Source organism: Bos taurus, chromosome 17 (assembly GCF_002263795.3).
Source record: "Bos taurus isolate L1 Dominette 01449 registration number 42190680 breed Hereford chromosome 17, ARS-UCD2.0, whole genome shotgun sequence".
Lineage (NCBI taxonomy): Eukaryota > Metazoa > Chordata > Mammalia > Artiodactyla > Bovidae > Bos > Bos taurus.
Genome location: NC_037344.1, coordinates 18,061,691 through 18,083,533, shown reverse-complemented (window position 1 = coordinate 18,083,533; position 21,843 = coordinate 18,061,691). Strand labels below are relative to the sequence as shown.

Sequence of the window (21,843 nt, the reverse complement as noted above, 5' to 3'; positions counted from 1 at the left end):
CCAAGGATGGGCTGGAGCTGAGGGGAAGGACTAAAACGCACGTTAGTCTCTTGTCTCTTCCATCTCCCACATTGGTGAGGGCCATGACCTACAGTAGAATCTGGTGCTCTTGGTCATAGAGTGAATAGACACCTGGGCCGGAGTCCAAGGCACTGAGGGAGCAGGTTCAAGAGAGCAGGTCTGTGGCTGCCTCACGCCAGTGCCCAAAGCCAGCACATGAGCGCCCACGGGCCTGGGTGACCACAGCACCGTGTGTTCAGTGCTGACCGTCTAGTATAAAAAGAAGACCACTGCTTCACTTCTGTCTTCCAAGTCCTACACAAAATGACTCTTGCGGCCTCCATGAGCACAGAACTTCTTAGGAAGGGGATGTATTTCTAGTTTAGCTAAGTTGACACATACAAATCCACCAGAGCCCACACTGAGATGGAGTCTGTATCCTTTTAATGATACTTAGATTTTGTTTAGCCTGGTAGGCTGCAGTCCATGGGGTCGCTAAGGGTCGGACACAACTGAGCGACTTCACTTTCACTTTTCCCTTTCATGCATTGGAGAAGGAAATGGCAACCCACTCCAGTGTTCTTGCCTGGAGAATCCCAGGGATGGGGGAGCCTGGTGGGCTGCCGTCTATGGGGTCGCACAGAGTCTGACACGACTGAAGCGACTTAGCAGTAGCAGCAGATTTTGTTTGAGGAAACTCTGGGAGACAATGAAGGACAGGGAAGGCTGGCGTGCTGCAGTCCACGGGGGTGCAAAGAGTCAGGCGTGACTTAGTGGCTGAACGACAACAAGATTTACCTCCAAATTGAGAAAATAGTAAAATAATGCTTCCACTTACACAATGGAACTGTCCCTCATACAACTGAAAATATACTGTTCCTCCAAAAGAGGACCCAAGTCCTTTCCCCCTCTTTGGGTGATGATTATTTGTCTTCTTAGGGCCCCAGTGTCTCTGTGAGATAGAAAGTTAAATGCTATGAGTACACATATGTTAGATGGGTAGGTGAATGAAAGAGGGTGAAAGAGAAAAAAGTTAATATAGAAATAAATTCATATCGAAATAAGAAAGAAAGACTCATGATGATTATGGTTTTTGTTTTTCCACATGATCACATGGTCTTAGCTGGTATTTGTGACTGTTTCCTTCCATTGCTGGTGGCTCAGATGGTAAAGAATCTGCTGCAATGCAGGAGACCCAGGTTCAACCCCTTGGTCAGGAAGATCCCCTGGAGAAGGGATGGACAACCCACTCCAGTATTCTTGCCTGGAGAATTCCCTGGACAGTGGAGTTTCACGGGCCACAGTCCTTGGGGTCGTGAAGAGTCGGACACGACTGAGCGACTAAGGCTTTCACACTTTCTTCCCCTACGTACCTCATACTTCCTTTGCCCTTAGCAAATTTGACTGGACAAGGTAGTGGATGCCCCAAACCTTCATTCCTGAAAGATCTGGGTGATCGTCAGTCCTGATACTATAGCTTTCCACGGACTCCAATCCAGGGGTGAGGGGACTAAGAGATGCCCTGGGTGTCCCCCTCCATTCAAGATACACTCCTCCAGATCCTGAGTTTCCCCTGATGGCCTATCACTTCAGCTAGTACATCACTGCCTTCTTTGTCTGTTGACTTCCCTGGCCTGAGGATCCCAAAGTGACCAGATGGCAGTCTAAACTTCCAGTTTCATGGCACCATTGCTGTATCCACTGATGGAACTAAAATGTCTAGCTTAACAGAGCCTCACGTTGCAGGGATAGGAATCGAAATTTCCCCAGAGAATGTCATCCCTCTCCAAGTCATCAGCTGGTTTTCTGGCTGTTGGTTAGTAGCTAAGTCGTGTACAACTCTGTGTGACCAAGGCACTGTAGCCCGCCAGGCTCCTCTGTCCATGGGATTCTCTAGGCCGGAATACTAGAGTTGGTTGGCATTTCCTCTTCCAGGAGAAATCTTCCTAAGCTCAGGAATCGAACTTGAGTCTCCTGCATTGCTAGGCAGGTTCTTTACTGCGGAGCCACCTGGGAAGCCCAGTCTCATGATAGCAGGTTGATTATAAGATAGCTACACTAATGGAAGGGGGAAGAGTTGGTTCTCACTAAAATAGACACTTTTCTGGATACAGATTTGCCTTCTCTGCCCGAGATACATCTACACAAACCACAGCTGGACTATGAGGCTGGGCTCACAACTACCACATATACTCATGGCTCCTGCATCCTATAACTCCCTGGACCATGAGGCAACACACCAATACAGAAATCTGACATCTTGACAAGGTGCCCTTGAGAAGACTGCATCGGGGCTGGGTTGAGAAGGACTTAGGTTATCAAACCAGGGCTAGTTTTCTCCCTAAGGGAACAGCGGAGCAGCCTGAAAAAAAAGGTGCTGGAGATCCAGAGGCATCGAATGACCACTCGATCATTTCCCCAGCAGAGGGCAACCCGGTCCCCAGCCACCAACCATGATCTCCAATAGGAGCTGCCTTCTGTACTCTCCAGCTAGGTATTTCTCTTGTCTCTCCTCTACAATTTTCCCTCCATAAAGGGACAACTGAAAAGACGCTTACTCCTTGGAAGGAAAGTTATGACCAACCTAGATAGCATATTCAAAAGCAGAGACATTACTTTGCCAACAAAGGTCCGTCTAGTCAAGGCTATGGTTTTTCCTGTGGTCATGTATGGATGTGAGAGTTGGACTGTGAAGAAAGCTGAGCGCCAAAGAATTGATGCTTTTGAACTGTGGTGTTGGAGAAGACTCTTGAGAGTCCCTTGGACTGCAAGGAGATCCAACTAGTCTATTCTGAAGGAGATCAGCCCTGGGTGTTCTTTGGAAGGAATGATGCTAAAGCTGAAACTTCAGTACTTTGGCCACCTCATGCGAAGACTTGACTCATTGGAAAAGACTCTGATGCTAGGAGGGATTGGGGGCAGGAGGAGAAGGGGACAACAGAGGATGAGATGGCTGGATGGCATCACTGACTTGATGGACGTGAGTCTGAGTGAACTCTGGGAGTTGGTGATGGACAGGGAGGCCTGGCGAGCTGCGATTCATGGGGTCACAAAGAGTCGGACACGACTGAGCAACTGAACTAAACCAAAAGGGACGACTTCTTTGAAATTTCTTACTTCTCTATGAATTTCTTCTAAATGGGTCTCCATGGAGCCTGGCCTGGGTGCATTCCCAGATTGAACAGACCCTCTGGCCTAATCTTGCAACCTGGGACAGCCCTGCCAACCCTCCAGCCACTCAGGGTGAGGCAGGCACATCCAGGCTGCCACCCAAGAGCTGGCTTCCAGGGAGGCAGGCCCCAGAGAACGAGGGAGCTCTGTGATCTCCAGGAGCGTGCTGCAGTCGGGGCCTTCGAAGGAGAGAGATGAGGGGAAGCTGATTTTCACAGGGAATAAACAGTTACTGATGTTCTAATCAGTTCATCAGTTAGAGATCCCAAACCAGATCCATCAGGGCTACCACATGAGCCCCAGAATGGACTGTTTTTTGTTTTTTTTACAATTACTTGGATTCTTTCCGCTATGTTTATCCTTAACATCACACAACTGAACTTCATGAGCACGTTGTGACCACGGCTTCTCCTGTGACCTCTTGGGGCCAAAATTAGGCACAAAATGCTGCCCTCTGCCCCTATCCATTAGTGACTGGATCCTGTTATGGACTGACTTGTGTCCCCACCCCTCCAAATTCGTATATTGAAGCCCTAAGCCCCAGAAGCCCAGAAGGTGACTGTATTTGGAAAGAGGAACTTTAAAGAGGCAATTAAAATAAAATGAGGTTGACTGTGGAAAACAGCATGGAAGCGCCTCAGGAAACAAACAAAAAAAATCCATATGGTCCAGCAACCCCACTCCTGAGTGGGAAGTAGATGAAAACTCTAATTTGAAAAGATACATGCACCTCAGCATTCAGAGCAGCACTAGTTACAATAGCCAAGACGTGGAAGCAGCGTGCCCCGCCCCCCCACTCCCCAATAGAGTACTATTCAGCCGTAAAAAAGAACGAAATAATACCATTTGCAGCAACATGAATGGACCTGGAGATTATCATACTGAGTGAAGTAAGTCAGACAGAGAAAGACAAATATTACATGACATCACTCACATGAAAAATCCAAAAAATCATATAAATGAATCAACATACAAAACAGATATAGACTCACAGACAGAAAACAAACTTGTGGTTACAAAAGAAGAAAGTGGGGGGGTGTAAATTAGGAGTATGAGGTTGACTGATATAAACTATTATACATCAAATAGATAAATAACAGGATTTACTGTATAGCACAGGGTATTATATTCAGTATCTTGTAATAATCTGTAATGGAAAGGAATTGGAAAAAAGTGTAACCCAATCACTTTGTTGAAACACTTGCCACGAATACAATATTGTAGTCAACTAGGCAATGGCACCCCACTCCAGTCCTCTTGCCTGGAAAACCCCATGGATGGAGGAGCCTGGTGGGCTACAGTCCATGGGGTCGCTAAAAGTCAGACATGACTGAGCAACTTCACTTTCACTTTTCACTTTCATGCATTGGAGAAGGAAATGGCAACCCACTCCAGTGTGCTTGCCTGGAGAATCCCAGGGATGGGGGAGCTTGGTGGGCTGCCGTCTGTGGGGTCGCACAGAGTCGGACACGACTGAAGCGGCTTAGCAGCAGCAGCATACTTAAAAAAAGAATAGTAACACACCTACAAATAAAATAAAAATAAAAGGAGGCTGTTTGTGTGGCCCTCATCCAGTCTGACTGGTGTCCTTATAAGAAGCGAGGGTAGGACACGCAGAGAGACCAGGGATGTGCACACAGGGAAATGGTCGCGTGAGGACACAGTGAGCCTGGAGAGAAGCCTCAGAAGTAAACAAACTGTCTTCACCTTGATCTTGGACCGCCAGCCCTCAGAACTCTGATCCTTTGTTAGGGCCGCCAGCAGACGAAGACAGGTCCTTTAGATCGGGGGCACGAGTGGGTCCTGGCAGTGCTGTGATGTACTAGCAGGTTGGGCCAGTGGGCGGGAAGGGTCTGTGGGAAACGACCCACCAGTCGCTATGGGGACCGGCTGCAGACCTGGACTCTGCGCAGCACCCCGCCTGCCTGCTGTCCTCACTCTTCAGGACACACTATTCCCTGATGTGGGTGGGACTCCTGCCCTGGTGTCAGGGGTGGAGAGAAAATAGAATCAGAGATGTGGGTTAGCAGTAGGACGGGAAAGGAAGAAAAAAAGCAAATTCATTTATAGTCTGTAAAGAGCCAAGCAAGGATCCCAGTGGGAAACGGGGCCAGGCAGAAGGCTCCGCGTTCCTAAATAGAGCTCTGTTTTGACACTCTCCCTGCAGCTGCTCTCCCGCACGCTTGTCTGTCTCGCCAAGTGAACCGATAGAAGCATCAGGACTTGCGCCTCTCACGGCGCCACCTAGTGGCGCTCAGGGAGCGGTACAGTGGTTCTTGCTCACAGACTTCTCCCCAAAACTTGGAGAAACGCCTTCTGTTGTTCAAGAGTAATAAATAGAAGGGTTGGATACAGACACTCTGGGGAAGAAAGCAATAGTGCAAACAGCACTGGACTGGAGTTAAAAGTGGACTCTAGCTTTGCATCTTATTCGTTGTATCATCTTGGGCAAATTAATGAACCTCTTTGTGCCTCAGTTTCTTCATATAACAAATATGAATGACTGATACCAACAAGATCTTGTAAAGGATTCATTGCAATAAAGACCCCCAGATCAGGAAAGCCTCAGCAAATGCTTCATCCCTTATTTTCTTCAGTCTTCCCTGTATTTTCCCTCCTCTACATGATTTTGTGAATAATCAAATGTTTTTGTTGCTGTAGGCACTGCCTTTTAAATTTTAACGGTGGAGGTGGGGGAAGGGGGTTTCGAAGGACCTGAAACTATGAGTTGGGAGAGCAGGAGGGAGTGGGTCCAGCGAGTCCCAGGTGCGACTTGGAGACCCCCAGGTTCTGCCTTTGCAGAAGTCAGACCTGGTGTCCTTAGACCTAATCTTGACTTTTCATTTCAGAAGAGGACCCTGCCTACCAATGATCAGGGACAGGAGGTGGCAGGCTCCCATCACCTCAGGCCTAGAAATATTATAAGTACATGAACTAAAGCACCACTGACAAGAAATCAGTCAAACGCACCAATGATCTAAACACACGATGCAAAAGAGACTAGCATTATGCATACATGGAGCATTTGAAATTTAGGTTAAGAGTGATAGGGAGGAGAAAGAGCAGCGTTGCATGCTGAAAAAGGATTCCAACATATCTGAAGGTAGCTAAAATATTTTCCCCACACATTCAAAAAAATAAGTAAATCTGATGGTATCTCTGCTGCTGGCACTGGGCTAGTGGGCGTGTGTTTATATATGGGGGCTCCTGCAGATGGCAGGTTCTCTCCCAGGGGCTCCTTCTGATTTCTCTAACTCATTAGCCTTGGGACCCTTGGACAAAGATCCCAAGCAAATACCTGGAAAATATTCTTTGCACAGGAAAGAAGATTCAGGAACAGGCTTTCAAGCCCTCTGGGGGCTCTGGATCAATGACCTTGACCATCTTTTGTATCCTGAGTTCGTGTGTGTGTGTGTGTGTGTGTGTGTGTGTGTATGTGTGTGTGTGAATCACTCAGTCATATCCCATTCTTTGTGACCCCATGGACAGTAGCCTGCCAAGCTCCTTTGTCCATGGGATTCTCCAGGCAAGAATACAGGAGTGGATAGCCATTCCTTTCTCCAGGGGATCTTCCTGACCCAGGGATTGAACTCGGGTTTCCTGCATTGCAAGCAGATTCTCTACTGTCTGAGCCACCAGGGAAGACTGTTTTGGGCTCCTACTTCTTGCCATATCTGACGGACACACGCACTTCAAACTGAGCCCTCTCCTTTTATCCAGCTCCTCTCTCAGTAAATTGCACTAATGATTTAAATTAAAAGCATTACTCTACCTGGTTGCTTAGGTCTAAACAGAAGTGTGAGAATCCTTACCTCCTGCCTGTCCCCACCTCCCCTCTGTATCAGACACATTAGTGCACCACACCCAATGCCCTTTGACCTCGTGTCTCTCCTGAGCCCTCAGCCCTGTGATCTACTAGATGCTGCTGTGGCTGACTGACTCCCTGCAGGGTACCTGTAATCTGCCATCTGGGGCCCCTCAGTCATACTCCTGGTGTCCCTGGCTCCTGTCTGAAGTGCCACATTGCAGGGTACGGGGTGGTATCAGAATGCCAAGTGATGCAACCTTTCCAGGTTGAGTCATGACCTTGTAACAAGTGTGTCCAGTGGCTTTGGGTATGACAAATTACCCTGAAGTTCGGGAGCTTAAAACAATCCTTTACTTATGCTCGTGGATTATGTGGGTCAGTAGGGCGCAGAAGGACTGGCTTGTCCCTGCTTTTCTGTCTGAGGCCAGAGCTGGGAGACTCATGACTGCGAGCGACTCTATGCTCGTGCGCTAGAATCATCTGGAAGTACCTTCACTCTGAGGGTGGGCAGTTCGCACTGGCTGTTGGTTGGGTCTGTGATTGGAGCTGGTGAATGGAGCCCTTCCCGCTACCCCCAGGCTCTCTGTGTGGCTTGGACTTCATTCCAGCACAGTGGCCTTACAGTCGGTCCTAACTCCAAGGGCTCCAAGCACACACAGCTGCTCCAGTGCGCAAGGCAGAAGTTGTGTCTTTTTATGACCTAGCTTCAGTTCAGTTCAGTTCAGTCGCTCAGTTGTGTCCGACTCTTTGCAACCCCATGAATCGCAGCACGCCAGGCCTCCCTGTCCATCACCAACTCCCGGAGTTCACTGAGACTCACATCCATCGAGTCGGTGATGCCATCCAGCCATCTCATCCTCTGTCGTCCCCTTCTCCTACTGCCCCCAATCCCTCCCAGCATCAGAGTCTTTTCCAGTGAGTCAACTCTTCGCATGAGGTGGCCAAAGTACTGGAGTTTCAGCTTTAGCTTAGGAAGTCCTATAGCATCACTTCTGCTGTGTTCTCTTGGCTGTGAGTGAGTTATTAAGGCCCAGATTCATGATAAAGGATGTAGTTTCCACCCTTGAGGGGAGAAATTTGCAGATATGTTTCAATGGGAGAATTTGCAGGTATGTTTCAAAACGGCCACAGGAGAAACTGACCACTGAGAGATGGGAGATAGATGATGCATTCTCTTCTCTCCCTCCAGCGGACTGTTTTGAGATGTAGCTACTCCAGCAGCCCATCCAGTGTTATCCTGGGTGGCTGGCTGGGTGCCGGTTCAATGACTAGCTGTGTCTCATCACTGCTTATCTGAAGTGATAAGATAAGGGGTTCAGGTGGAAACACTGCTTCCCATCATTCTGCCTTACTTCCCTTTCCTTCACTCTTCCTGCCCTAGTACTGTGAGGCCTAAAAGAAGCATCATCATTTAAGACTTGTCTTGGGCTCTGTTGATTTAGAGAGCACGGGCTAAGATACTCGTCGCAGCCAATCTGTCACCCAGTCCCACTGATTTATTCTTTTAAGCATCTTTCTCATCCATTCACTTTTCTCCATCCACACCGACATTCCCCAAGGCTGGGCCACACGTCTTGCCCAGATCATAATAGATCTTCCCAACAGATCCCTTTTAGATCTCCACTAGTGATTCTCCCTCACCAGTCCACACTGAAATCAGAGTGATCTTTTTGAAAGAAATCTCATCACAAAACCTCCCAGCCTAAAACCCTTGGGTGGCTCCTGATCCTCATTATAAAACAGGGCTTCTCCACCTCAGCATTGTTGACATCTTGAGTGGGGGAATCTTCATTGTGAGGCCACTCTGTGCCACACAGTATATTTAGCAACATCCCTGGGCTCTACCTGGGGCTTCCTAGGTAGCACTAGCGGTAAAGAATCTGCCTGCCAATGCAGGAGATGTAAGAGATGAGGGTTCGATCCCTGGGTCAGGAAGATGCAGGAGAAGGTCATGGCAACCCACTCCAATATTCTTGCAGGGAGAATCCCGTGGACAGAGGAGCCTGGCAGGCTGCAGTTGCACAGAGTCAGACATGACTGAAGTGACTTAGCATGCATGCACTGGTCTCTACTCACCAAATGCCAGTAGCAGCCTATTCCCTAGTTATGACAAGTAAAAATGTCTCTGGAGATTGCCAAATGTCCCTGGAGGGCAGGGAGGCAAAGTCTTCCCGGCCGAGAACTTCCGGTCTCAAGCAAGCATCCTTGCATGGCCCTGCCTGGCCCGGCCCTGGCTCACCACCTGCACCCGCTCTCCAGGTCTTTGTGTAACAGCCATGCTAGACTTTTCTCAGCATCCTTTGACCATGCCATGGCCTCTCCCTCTTCAGGCCTTTTTACTGCTGTTCCTCAGCATGGAACATTCCCTTTTCTCCTGCCTGTCCATTCTTTTCACACACACCTGCACACCACTCACCTAGCTAACATTTTATTATCAGTCCTCAGCTAAAACATCGCTTTTGTGAAGGCTGTTTTGGCCTCCCAGACTAGGTGAGTACCCTGATACCTGCTCACACGGCATCAGCGACTTCTCACAGTATTCAACACAGTGACGGTGAATTAATTAGCCTTGGGAAGCCCTGTTAATGCTTGTCCTGAAGCCTCTGTGAACCACTAGAGTGGGATGCTGTTATCTTGCCCAGCCCTGCATCCATCCCAGTACTCAGCTCAGAGCTTGGCGAGCGCGAGGTGCTCAGTGCATTTGGGAATGAATGAACGGACAAATACTATTTACCTGTATTCTTTGGAAGGACTGAGGCCGAAGCGAAAGCTCCAATACTTTGACCACCTGATGCAAAGAGCCGACTCATTGGGAAAGACCCTGTTGCTGGGAAAGATTGAGGGCAAGAGGAGAAGCGGGCAACAGAGGACAAACGGTTGGATGGCATCACCGTGTCATTGGACATGAATTTGAGCAAACTCTGGGAGATAGCGAAGGGCAGGGAAGCCTGGTGTGCTGCAGTCCATGGGGCTGCAAATAGTCAGACACGACTAAGTGACTGAACAACAACAATAACCCTTATTCTTGAGAATCTTCAGATTCCTTCCTTTTCTTGCTTCAGATTTTTCTCTGTCACTCTGAAGTGGGACCCTCACTGCACGTGTGGGCAAAGGCCTCATTCTCTGTTTTTTTTTTTTTTTTTAATATTGATTTATTTGGCTGCAGCAGGTCTCAGTTGCAGCATGTGGGATCTAGTTCCCTCACCAGGGATTGAACCCAGGCCCCCTGCATTGGGGCCCTGGGGTTCTAGCCACTGGACCACCAGGGAAGTTGCCCCATCCTCTGATGTTTTATCAACCAAACTGTATGCCTGATCCTGAGACTCTTTCCAGACTCTGCCCAGCTCTTTGACCTTCTCCTTTAGAAAGAATTTATGTAAAGTATTTTGTGAAGTACTTTTTAATTTTACTAAACTACTCTAGAAGCCAGAGGTACAATGAAGGATCCAATTGAAGTTTAAGATATGGAATTTGAGCCCTCAAAATATTTACCAATAGATGGAATCTCCTCTCTTGGCTGCTGTGTCCGCTAAATGGGACTTCTTGTATCTTTTCTCACCTCTCACTGCTGACTGCCTCCTGCAGGGCTGCCCAGTTTGAATGTCATGTCCTTTTTGAACCCAAATGGCAACCCACTCCAGTACTCTTGCCTGGAAAATCCCACGGACAGAGGAGCCTGGTAGGCTACAGTCCAGAGGGTCGCAAAGAGTCGGACACGACTGAGCAATTTCACATTCATTCATTCATCCATTCAATGGAATGTAAGCCTTTAGGGCAGAGTCTGTGTTTGGCCTGTGTCTAGATTTGAGTGGGTCAGGATGAAGGGTTAAATCCTGGTCATTTTACGTCTAAGCATTGAGGAGTTTTGCTATCACAAGTTTCTTGCTGGAAATGGTCAATATTGATTTCTGAAAACCTGACATTTTTTAGGACATTGTTTGGGAATGATTCTGGCAAACAATTTCTGTTAACTGACTCGTTCTTGTTCCACTGATGTGCATGCTCATAGTGTCTGGAAGGCTGGAGGAGAAAGCTGTAACTGGGCCTGGAGACTGGCCCGTCCCTGAAGCTCCAACGTCCTTCCCGAGTTGTTGCAGCCCTGATTTCTGGTAACCCTGGGATTTACTCCCTCTAGTGGCTTGATGAAATATAACATCTCCTGATGGACAAAGTTTAAGCTACAGCTCCCTGGTCTGAATGTATGCCTGTTCAGAATCTTCAGATTGCAAATTAGGGGTGAAAAGAGGTAATAAGCTGGTGGGTCCTCTGAGAAGAGGATGTGAAACGGGCTCATGGACCTGGAGGGCACCATGAACACGAGGGCAGATGAAGCTCTTTTGTCTGGAATTCTGGTCCCAGAAAAACTGAGACTGAAATCCCGAGGATGTTTTGCTGATGGAGTTCCAGAAACATACTTGAGAACCAAACATTGTCTAAGGGGAAGCAAGAGAGAGAAATGAGAAAAAAGAAAGGAAAAGAAAAGGAAAGAGAAAACCAGGCATCAGTCTTTGAAATTCCTTATCCTCTTGCTAAGGTAGTGGAACAAAACAGTCACAGAATTTCCTGCCTAGGTTCGTGTCACATAGAGTTTTCCTGTTTGGGGACAATCCTGAAGTGGCCCTCCACTAGCATGTGGAACCTTGTGGCAGCTGACTATCATGAGAGATGTCTTTCTCTCCCCCATTATACTGGTGTTAGGCTGTTAACCTCCGTGTTTCTTTCCAGTTTAAAAGTAGCAGCTCCTTGCTTGCTGACTGCATGGGAATGGCTGGTGAATACAGCCAAACACAAGGCCTGGATCATCTACAAATTGGAAACATACCCTGGGTCCAATCCACCATCCCTAAGCAATGATAGACACAGGCTTTAGAGATATTAACTCAGGGACTGGCTTGCAAATTAGATGTGGCCAGGTACCCAGATGGGTTTGGTTGGGACCTGTGGCAACAGCAAAATAATCAGAGGACCCCTGAGTTTTCTGGCTGTGGGAGGGGGCAGAATAATGATCTAGTGGGATGGAGAAACAGCTCCTGGCCATTTACAAGGAATTACGACAGATGGAGGTGGAGTTGAGGCTTGCTCTCCCATCTCTACATTTGGCCACTTTGCAGATGAATCCTCTTTGCTGCCAGCCTCGGTGTGTTGGCCTTTTGGCTTGTCCTGCATCTGGTAAAATGAACCTGGTTCCGTAACAGTTTTGGAGGGCTAACTAGGAGGGACCGGGTTCAGGCAAAAAGGGAACAGTGGAGAAACAAGGGGTTACTTGTCAGTGGCTGCCTTTACAGCAGAAAAGCCAGGACAAACTGAGGACCCCCACGAGGGGCTCAGCAAAACCACTTAATATATATATATATATACACACACACATATATATGTATATTAAATTTATAGTTGATTTACAATATTGTGTTAGTTTCTATTGTATGGCAAAGTGATTCATATCTCTGTATTTTTCAGATGCTTTTCCATTGTAGATTTTTCCAAGGTGTTGAATATAGTTCCCTGTGCTACACAGTAGATGCTTGTTGTTTATTTTATATATAGTAGTGTGTCTGTTGGAGAAAGCGATGGCACCCCACTCCAGTACTCTTGCCTGGAAAATACCATGGACAGAGGAGCCTGGTGGGCTACAGTCCATGGGGTCACGAAGAGTCGAACATGACTGAGCAGCTTCACTTTCACTTTTCACTTTCATGCATTGGAGAAGGAAATGGCAACCCACTCCAGTGTTCTTGCCTGGAGAATCCCAGGGACAGGGAAGCCTGGTGGGCTGCTGTCTATGGGGTCGCACAGAGTCAGACACAACTGACGTGACTTAGCAGCAGCAGCAGCAGCAGTCTGTCTGTTAATCCGAAGCTCTTAATTTATCTTGCTATGTCTCTTCTTCTGCAGGACCTGACTGAGTCCGTGACCTGATGAGTGGGTGCTTTGTGAGTCAGGTTGGCCCAGGCTGGGCTGTGGGGCAATGGCTGTGGTTTGGTGTGCCAGCCCTATTGTGAGTTCAGTGCACATTTCAAAGTCTGAGCTGCTTTTAACTGTTTGTTCTTAAGCTGCAACCTTTCTCCTCAAGAGGGTGAAGAGTTGCCCATTCCTTTGGCCTTAACAAGCCCCAGAGAGACAGAAAGGGAAGCCACGGATCCCCTCTGCCTTACGTAGCCCAACACCCTGCATCTTCTGTGCTGGGCTTCTGTCCTGCTTGCCCTGGACGCCTAGTGGAGCAACCGGGCAACACACGAGAGATAGACTGACATTTACACCTCAGGGACAAGCTGAAGAGAAATGCCGAATGTTTTTAGTTCAGAAGAGGTGCATCTTCCTCTCTTCGTGTGTAGAAATCTCAGTAATTTCTTGGAGGCAGTAGCTGGCCACGCTGGTGTCGCAGTGTCTGAGAGATTTCTCAGTCACATTTGTGTCTATTTCAAAAGCGCCCTTGGTGGTTCTGAGGTGAGAACTGCCAAGTCTCTGAACATCAAAACCAGTTAGCTGGCAAATACTGGTGGACCTGTGATGGCTCAGTGATAAAGAGCTCGCCTGCCAATGCGGGAGACATGGGTTCAATCCCTGGGTCTGGAAGATCCCCTGGAGGCAGAAATGGGAACCCACTCCAGTATTCTTGCCTGCAGAATCCCATGGACAGAAGAGCGCAGTGGGCTACAGTCCATGAGGGAGGTGAAAAAGAGTTGGACACGAGTTAGTGACTAAACAACAAAGCCGATGGACGTGGTGAGGAATTTGCTGAGACACAGGCTCCGGCCAGACCACTGTCTGCTGGGAGTACCCCTTCTCTGCCATCTCAGCCTTGATTTTTCTCCTGTGTCTGTCTTTCCTCCTTCCTCCACCCAGGCACCCCAGAAGTTCCTCTGGTGGAAATCTCCCTCCATTTCTCCTGGGCTACACCCTGAGGACCCCCAGATCCTGTTCTCCTATTCTCACCTCTTCCCTCTTGCCAATCCAGATCCTTCCAGTTCCTCTTCCTTCCTGGGCTCCAAGGACACTCACTTTGGCTTCCCCCAGCTGGTTTATTCCCCCAGACCCACTCCAAGAGGCTGTGTGATCATTCCTCCCTAGAAGGCAGTGAGATGGGGCGATTAGACCAGTTCTCAAAGCTCTCTGGGTGTCAGTGTCCTTATCTGTGAACTGAGAATAATTTACAACTTCGTAGCTGTATTGTGTAAAGCATATGAGGCCATGCCTGCTTAACCAACATGAAATCCTTGCTCAATAATGGATCCTGGGAGAGGCCTAGAAATCTGCATGTTCATATCACCTCAGGTGATGGTAGTGGGTGGCAAGGACCATAGTGTTTGAGACCATGGTTCTCCATCTTGGCTGTGCATTGGAATCATCTGGGGAGCTTTTGAAAAGTTCAGGCACAGGACTTCCCTGGTGGTCCATTGGCTAAGGCTCCTGCTTCCAATGCAGGGGGATCTGGGTTCAATCCCTGGTCTGGGAGCTAGATCCCACATGCTGCAACTAACATGCCCCTGGGCATGTGGGGGCTAGATCCCACATGCCCAACTGAAAGATCCTGCATGCTGCAATGAAGATTGAAGATCCCGAGTGCCACAGCTAAGACCCGGTGCAGCCAAATAAATAAATTATATAGTAAAATATATATAGATATAAAGTTCAGGTGCCCAGGGCAAACCAGAGACCAGTGAAATCAGAATCGCTGTGTGAGGGGAGAGCTAAGGGCCAGTATTTTTAATGACCCCCAGGTGATTCCAGTGTGCAGCCAAAGTGAAATGCAAAGGCTTTGGGAGCAACAGGGCTGGGTTGTACTGAGCCTGGGCAAGTTACTCACCCCTGAGCCTCAGTTTCTCCATCTGAAAAAATGGCAACAAGACATGTGCTTTGTTGCTGATTAAGCAGAGTAAGTTAAGAGTAATTAAGACACAGTTCTACACGGGGCCAGGCACCTGCTCAAAACTTCCTTTCTGTTGAGTGGAACTGGGATCTGGGACGGAGGACATCAGAGCCCCCATCACACCGAGGCCCACACCAGCCGTCTGGGCCCAGGGCCCCCCTACCTCTTGCTGCTCTGATCCCAGCAAGTTGATGAGCCCAGCTCTGAGCCCACAGGGAGCCTGACTTCTCTCCATGGGGTGGGGCAGGGAGTTTATGCCAACAGCCCTTTTTTAACGTACTTCATTTCAAATACTATTTAGGTTTTTAAGAATTAATAACTACTAAACAAAAGAGGCAAATGAACAATGTTAGTTCCTTCTGTGGCTGTTGTTCAATTGCCAGTATGCAGCACGGATTAAAATTTGGGGTTATAGGTTAAAATTTTCACTTATGGGTTAAAATTTTCTTTAACTTGCGGCCACTTGAGAATAACGCCACTTGCTGTTTTTGCGAGCATGTGTGCCCTTGGGTCCAAACATTCAGTTTACAAATCCCCTTTGGGGACATGAGGGTAGAATGTGCCTCTGTGTTAATATGCATGGGTATATATGAGTCTTTGATTATATGTGTGTGTTAGTGTGTATTTATGAGTATGTGGATGTGTAGGAGCATGAGTGTGTGTGTGTGTGTGTGTGTGTGCGCGTGAGAAGGGCTGCCTGTGCTGGGGAATGTCTGTGGGAATTTCCAATTCCCCTCCCCAATCTCTAGATTCTGCGTTACTTTATCCTTTCCCAAGCTTTATGTAAACTTAGGACAACTCAGGTTCAGACCTCCTGTTACTGTCAAAGCTATTTTTGAAGCAATTCAAGTGCTGTTTCCATTCTTCTGGGAAATTATAACAGTATTCTGTGATCATCGCTGCTTTAAACCCAAGCCTTCCTGACAAATAGATCTTGTCTCTTGTGAGTCTACCAGGCCTGAGGGTGTGGACGGGGTGCCAGAGAGACCTCATGGGCACCCTACCACGTGCCAGGTTCTAAGCTATTTGCTTCCTGCACATTATTTCGTTAAGCGGTCTGAGGGACCTGTGTGGTTGGGCCTATTGTTTCCCTTTGAGAAAACAGGCTGGGGAACCATTAGCAACTCACCACCATACAGGGACGTGAGCCTAGATCACTAGCTCAAAGTTTGTGTTCTTTTCACTGTACTACCCTGGAGACTTCCCTAATGGCTCAGAGGGTAAAGCGTCTGTTTGCAATGCAGGAGACCCTGGTTCGATCCCTGGGTCGGGAAGATCCCCTGGAGAAGGCAATGGCAGCCCACTCCAGTACTCTTGCCTGGAGAATCCCATGGGCGGAGGAGCTACAGTCCACGGGGTCACAAAGAGTCGGACATGACTGAGTGACTTCACATCCCAGGGCAAAGGTCTCCTCGACAGGGAAATGCCGCCGCCCTCTGTAGTTTAGTTTCCACATCCAGGGCCACAGAGCAGAGTCTCCAGCTTCTGAAGCGGGAGAAAATGTTTTGCAGGACAGCCTACAGTTCCCTAGATGTTTGCAAAGTATAGGTTGGGGCATAACTTCTCAAGTGTGGTTTATCTGAGCTTTGAAGAATTGCTGAGTTGTTACGGATGTTTTCAATCGGTCAGGACTTTCAGCAAGAGAATGTAATAAACACCAAGCATGTAGAAATCCTTACCTGGGCTGGTTTTCCGTCAGGAGTATTACGGTCCTTGATAATTGTGATCGTTCTGTTTCTGGGCATCCGTGGGATGCTGGTATGTTTTCTGTCTCTGCCTCGGGCTTGTTGGTAGCAGAGAAGGCCAGCTCTAATGCCGGCAGGAGCCTACCATGTGCTGTTTTTAAGTACTTTATGAGTGAGTGAGTGAGTGAGTGAAGTTGCTCAGTCGTGTCCGACTCCTAGTGACCCCACAGACTGTAGTCTACCAGGCTCCTCCGTCCATGGGATTTTCCAGGCAAGAGTACTGGAGTGGGGTGCCATTTCCTTCTCCAAGTACTTTATAAATGTTACCTATTAATAAATCAATCCTTAAAGCAGCCCTATCTCATTTAAATTTCCCTTCAGACCTCATTAGCTCATCTTATCGAAATGAGTTTCAACTCCTGACCAAGGGTGTGTCATCCCTAAGTGTCTGGGCTGGGAGCCCGGGTGTTGGCTTCTGTGGGGCTGAGACACACCAGCTTTCCCACGGGCACTGGGCTCCCTCTAACTGAGCTGAAGCACGGGACAAGGAAGGGGCCTCATCTTTGTTTCATGGGAAGATGAATCTTATTATTATTATTTTTTTTTTACTGTTTTTACTTTTAATTGCTTCACAATGTTGTGTTGGTTTCTGGCACACAACATGAATCAGTCATAAGTGTACATATATCCCCTCCCTCTTATTCCTCTCTCCCACCCCCTCCACCCCATCCTATCCCTCTAGGTTGTTAAAGAGCACTGGGTTGAGCTCCCTGTGTTACACAGCAACTTCCCGCTAGCTGTCTATTTTATACATGGTAATGTACATGTTTTGGCTTCTCTGGTAGCGCTAGATGGTAAAGAATCTGCCTGCCATTCAGGAGACCCAGGTTCAATCCCTGGGTCAGGGAGATCCCCTAGAGGAGGAAATGGCAACCCACTCCAGTTTCCTTGCCTGGAGAATGCCATGGACAGAGGAGCCCGGTGGGCTACAGTCCATGGGGTGGCAGAGAGCAGGACACCACTGAGCGACTGGCATTAACATTATTAATGTGTAGGTTTCAGTGCTACTCCCTCGATTTGTCCCACCCTCTTCCTTCTCCACTGTGTCCAGCAGTCTGTTTCTCTGTGTCTGTGTCTCTCTTCCTACCTTGCAAGTAGGTTTATCAGTACCATCTTCCAAGATTCCATATATATGCATTAATATCCGATACTTATTTTTCTCTTTCTGACTTACTTCACTCTGTGTAAAAAGCTCTAGGTTCATCCACCTCACTACAACTAACTCAAATGTGTTCCTTTTTATGGCCGCCTAATAGGGAAGCTGAATCTTTAAAGGGCAAAACAAGAGACTTCCCTGGCGGTCCAGTGGCTAAGACTCCATACTCCCAATGCAAGGGGCCTGGGTTCGATCTTTGGTCAACAAACTAGATTGCATATACTGCGACTAAGAGGCCATATGTGGCAACTTAATGTCCTGCATGCCACAACTAAGACCCTGCTGCTGCTAAGTCGATTCAGACTCTGTGCGACCCCATAGACAGCAGCCCACCAGGCTCCCCCGTCCCTGGGATTCTCCAGGCAAGAACACTGGAGTGGGTTGCTATTGCCTTCTCCATTGCGTGAAAGTGAAAAGTGAAAGTGAAGTCGCTCAGTTTCGTCGGACTAGTATCGACCCCATGGGCTGCAGCCCACCAGGCTCCTCCACCCATGGGATTTTCTAGGCAAGAGTACTGGAGTGGCTTGCCATTGCCTTCTCCGACAACTAAGACCCAGTGCAGCCAAATAAATAATAAATTAATATTTACAACATATTTATAAGAAGAGAATAAAGTAATTGTGTTGACAGACAGGAGGAGCTGTGGTAACTAGGTTCTGCAGAAGAAGCCACCGGTTGTGGAAGGACAGCTCTAGCGGGTGGTGTGGGGTGTTGCTCCGGCGATGGAGAGGCCCTGGATTGGTGTGGAGACCGCGTGTGCTGTGTTTACTATATAAAAATATTGACCTACTTTTCCCCTCAAGGGCCCTTTTCCTTCTCAGATTGTATATCCTAGTGGTACAAACTTCCAGTTATAAATAAGTCCTGGGGGATGTAATGGACAGAATGATGACTATAGGTAATAATTCTGTACTGTATATTTGAAAGTTGCTAAGAAAGTAGACTATAAAAGTTCTCAGCACAAGAAAAAACCGTAATTATCTGAGGTTGAAGCAGGAGGGAATGGGGCAGGGAATAATCTTTAGAAAAACAACAGAGCCGTTGGATACGCAGAAACTGATTAGAACCCACGAGGCCCAACATGGCAGATTTGACTTCCAGTACAGTAAGTCCCTTGCATGTGAACGAGTTCCATTCTGAGAGTGCATTCATAAGTGTAATTTGTTTGTAAGTCCCACAAAGTTGGTCTAGGTACCTAACACAATCAGTTATATGATCAGATCAGATCAGATCAGTCGCTCAGTCCTGTCCAACTCTTTGCGACCCCATGAATCGCAGCACGCCAGGCCTCCCTGTCCATCACCAACCCCAGGAGTTCACTGAGACTCACGTCCATCGAGTCAGTGATGCCATCCAGCCATCTCATCCGCTGTCGTCCCCTTCTCCTCCTGCCCCCAATCCCTCCCAGCATCAGGGTCTTTTCCAATGAATCAACTCTTCGCATGAGGTGGCCAAAGTACTGGAGTTTCAGCTTTAGCATCATTCCTTCCAAAGAAATCCCAGGGCTGATCTCCTTATTGTGATAGGTTTATAATCCTTTTCATACAAATAATACATTAAACACACAAAAAATAAAGAAAATATTTTAAATCTTACAGTACAAACTCAAAAAGTACAATAGTGCAGGACAACAGCTGGCATACAGGGGCTGGCATCGAGTGAACAGGCAAGAAGAGTTACTGACTGGAGGAGGGAGAGGAGTTGGGAGATGGTAGAGCTGAAGGGTCATCAGTAATAGGAGATGGAGGGCAAGTGGCAATTTCATTCACACCTGATGTTGATGGCACAGGCCCTGGTTCCTTGCTGGGTTCAACGGTATCTACTCTCTTGGGAAAATGCTCCAGTGACGTCTGGGTAGTAGCTCTTTTCTCTCATCACAGATGACACAGTAGCAGCAGATTGCTTGCTGAACAGCTGCTGAAACCTTCGTGGCCTGCTCTACAGTCAGGTCTTGTGCCTCAGAAATGAACAATACCTCCTCAAACAAAAAAATTCTCCTTGCCCTTCCCTGCACCATGAATCTCTTGGGTTCTTCTGCTCCTTCTTCTTCCTCTTGTCTCTCTTCTCTCTGCCTCCAGTTCCACTGGGTCTTTATTAGTAAGCTCCATGTTCTCCTGTTTGAAAGTTCACAACTTGAAGGTTTATATGTAGGGGACTCATTATAGTCGCTGAGCCTCAATTATATGCTTATTGCAGTGCATTAGCATATGCTAATGACACACCCCCAGTGCCATGACAGGTCTGAGGCCAACCATGAAAGGCCAAAAATGGGTTCTGACCCAGTTCCTTCAAAATAGTTGGAATAATCCTCTCACTCATTAGCCTATGAAATTACCCAGCCCATGAAAACTAATCACTGTGTGTTTCAGGGCCTCTTGTCTTCTGAGATGGCCCACACTTTCACTATGGAGTGTGTTTCTCCCAAGGCCGTTCTCACCTTCTGAAATGGACTGCATACTGACCATGAGATGTCTAAATAAATCCACTTCTTACCTATCATTTTATCTCTCACTGAATTCTTTCTGCAATAAGACACAAAGAACCTGAGCTTCATTGAGTCCTCGGACCAGGTGTGTGAGCCCAGTGAAAAGACGGGATTCAAGTCTCCATCTGAGTTGTGCGGTTTCAACATAATGGATGCTAACCTCTGAAACTCCAGTACTTTGGCCACCTGATGTGAAGGATGGACTCATTTGAAAAGACCCTGATGCTGGGAAGAGTGAAGGCGGGAAGAGAAGGGGATGACAGAGGATGAGATGGTTGGATGGTATCACTGACTCTATGGACATGAGTTTGAGCAAGCTCCGGGAGTAGGTGGTGGACAGGGAAGCCTGGCGTGCTGCAGTCCATGGGGTCGCAAAGAGTTGGACACGACTGAGCAGCTGAACTGAACATAAAATTTATTATGGAGATAATTTTGCAATAGACACATGTATCAAATCTATGTCCTACATCAGAAACTAATAATGCTATATGTCAATTATAACTCAATTCAAAAATTTTAAGGTCAGCATGATCACGGGAGAGTTAGGTGACAGTGGGAGGCAGCCTGGTTCAGGGCTTAGGCCACCTTTGGAAACTGCGCGTGAGTTCAAATCCTGGATCTGTTGTTTACTAGGGAATAAAGTTACAACCAGTTTAAATTACTGTGTAAATTTCAATGGGATTAAATAAAATCTCATACCTCCTCTCTTTTTCCACAGGAGGTGTGAACGATCTTAGAAAGGCCTTGGAGCCAGGGAGGGGACCAAGGGGCCCAGAGGTTGAAAGAGAGGGACTGGGAATTGTTTTTGAATTGGCCGAGAAGGTGGTTTGACTCAAGGTACTGCTGCTGCTGCTTGAGGGCTAAAGGCAGAGGTCTGAGCTCAGGGGACGAGAAACAGGTTTGGGAAGCCGCGCCGGATCCAGGTGAAGATCTTTGCTCTTTGATTGACAGCCTGGACCCGCCTGCCTTCCTAATTCCTCTTCCAGAGCAAAGGTCACGCAGCCAGTTTGAACCTCCGTTTTTTTCCCCCCCTCTTCCTTTCTCAGCTCAGATGAACCTATAAGGCAGGTCAGCGTTGCCAAATCAAAAGTCGCTCTTCCCCTAACAGGAACTATTCTGCAAATAGTTCTGTGAACCAGAACATTCCCTGGGAAAGATGGCAGGGAATTCGATATTGCTGGCTGCACTCTCTGTCCTCTCAGCCTGTCAGCAAAGTAAGCGTTCTGAAGTGGGCTGGTGTGTGTGTGTGTGTTACAGGGAGCCGGAGGGTTTGGGTTTGTAAGCGTCCTGGTGTGTGTGTGTTACAGGGACGGGGAGGGTTTGGGTTTGTAAGCGTCCTGGTGTGTGTGTGTGTGTATGTGTGTTACAGGGAGGGGGGAGGGTTTGGGTTTGTAAGTGTCCTGGGGTGTGTGTGTGTTACAGTGAAGGGGAGGGTTTGGGTTTGTAAGCGTCCTGGTGTGTGTGTGTGTGTATGTGTGTTACAGGGAGGGGGGAGGGTTTGGGTTTGTAAGTGTCCTGGGGTGTGTGTGTGTGTGTGTGTGTGTTAGAGGGAGTGGGGAGGGTTTGGGTTTGTAAGTGTCCTGGGGTGTGTGTGTGTGTGTGTGTGTGTTA

At 47.9% G+C, this 21,843-nt stretch overlaps 1 protein-coding gene across 3 annotated transcripts in view; it reads left to right on the top strand.

Annotated features, from left to right (window-relative positions):
* Positions 1-21,276: 21,276 nt before the first annotated feature.
* The window catches only part of MGST2 (microsomal glutathione S-transferase 2), a 37,831-nt gene continuing 37,264 nt past the window's right edge, over positions 21,277-21,843 (top strand). For 2 of the 3 annotated variants that reach the window (XR_238042.3, XM_010813752.4), the window contains exon 1: positions 21,277-21,446. Coding sequence is in view for 2 of the 3 variants with exons in the window: in XM_010813752.4 (XP_010812054.1) it covers positions 21,389-21,446 (58 nt within the window). In the remaining variant the exon portion in view is untranslated. 3 annotated transcript variants of the gene reach the window in all.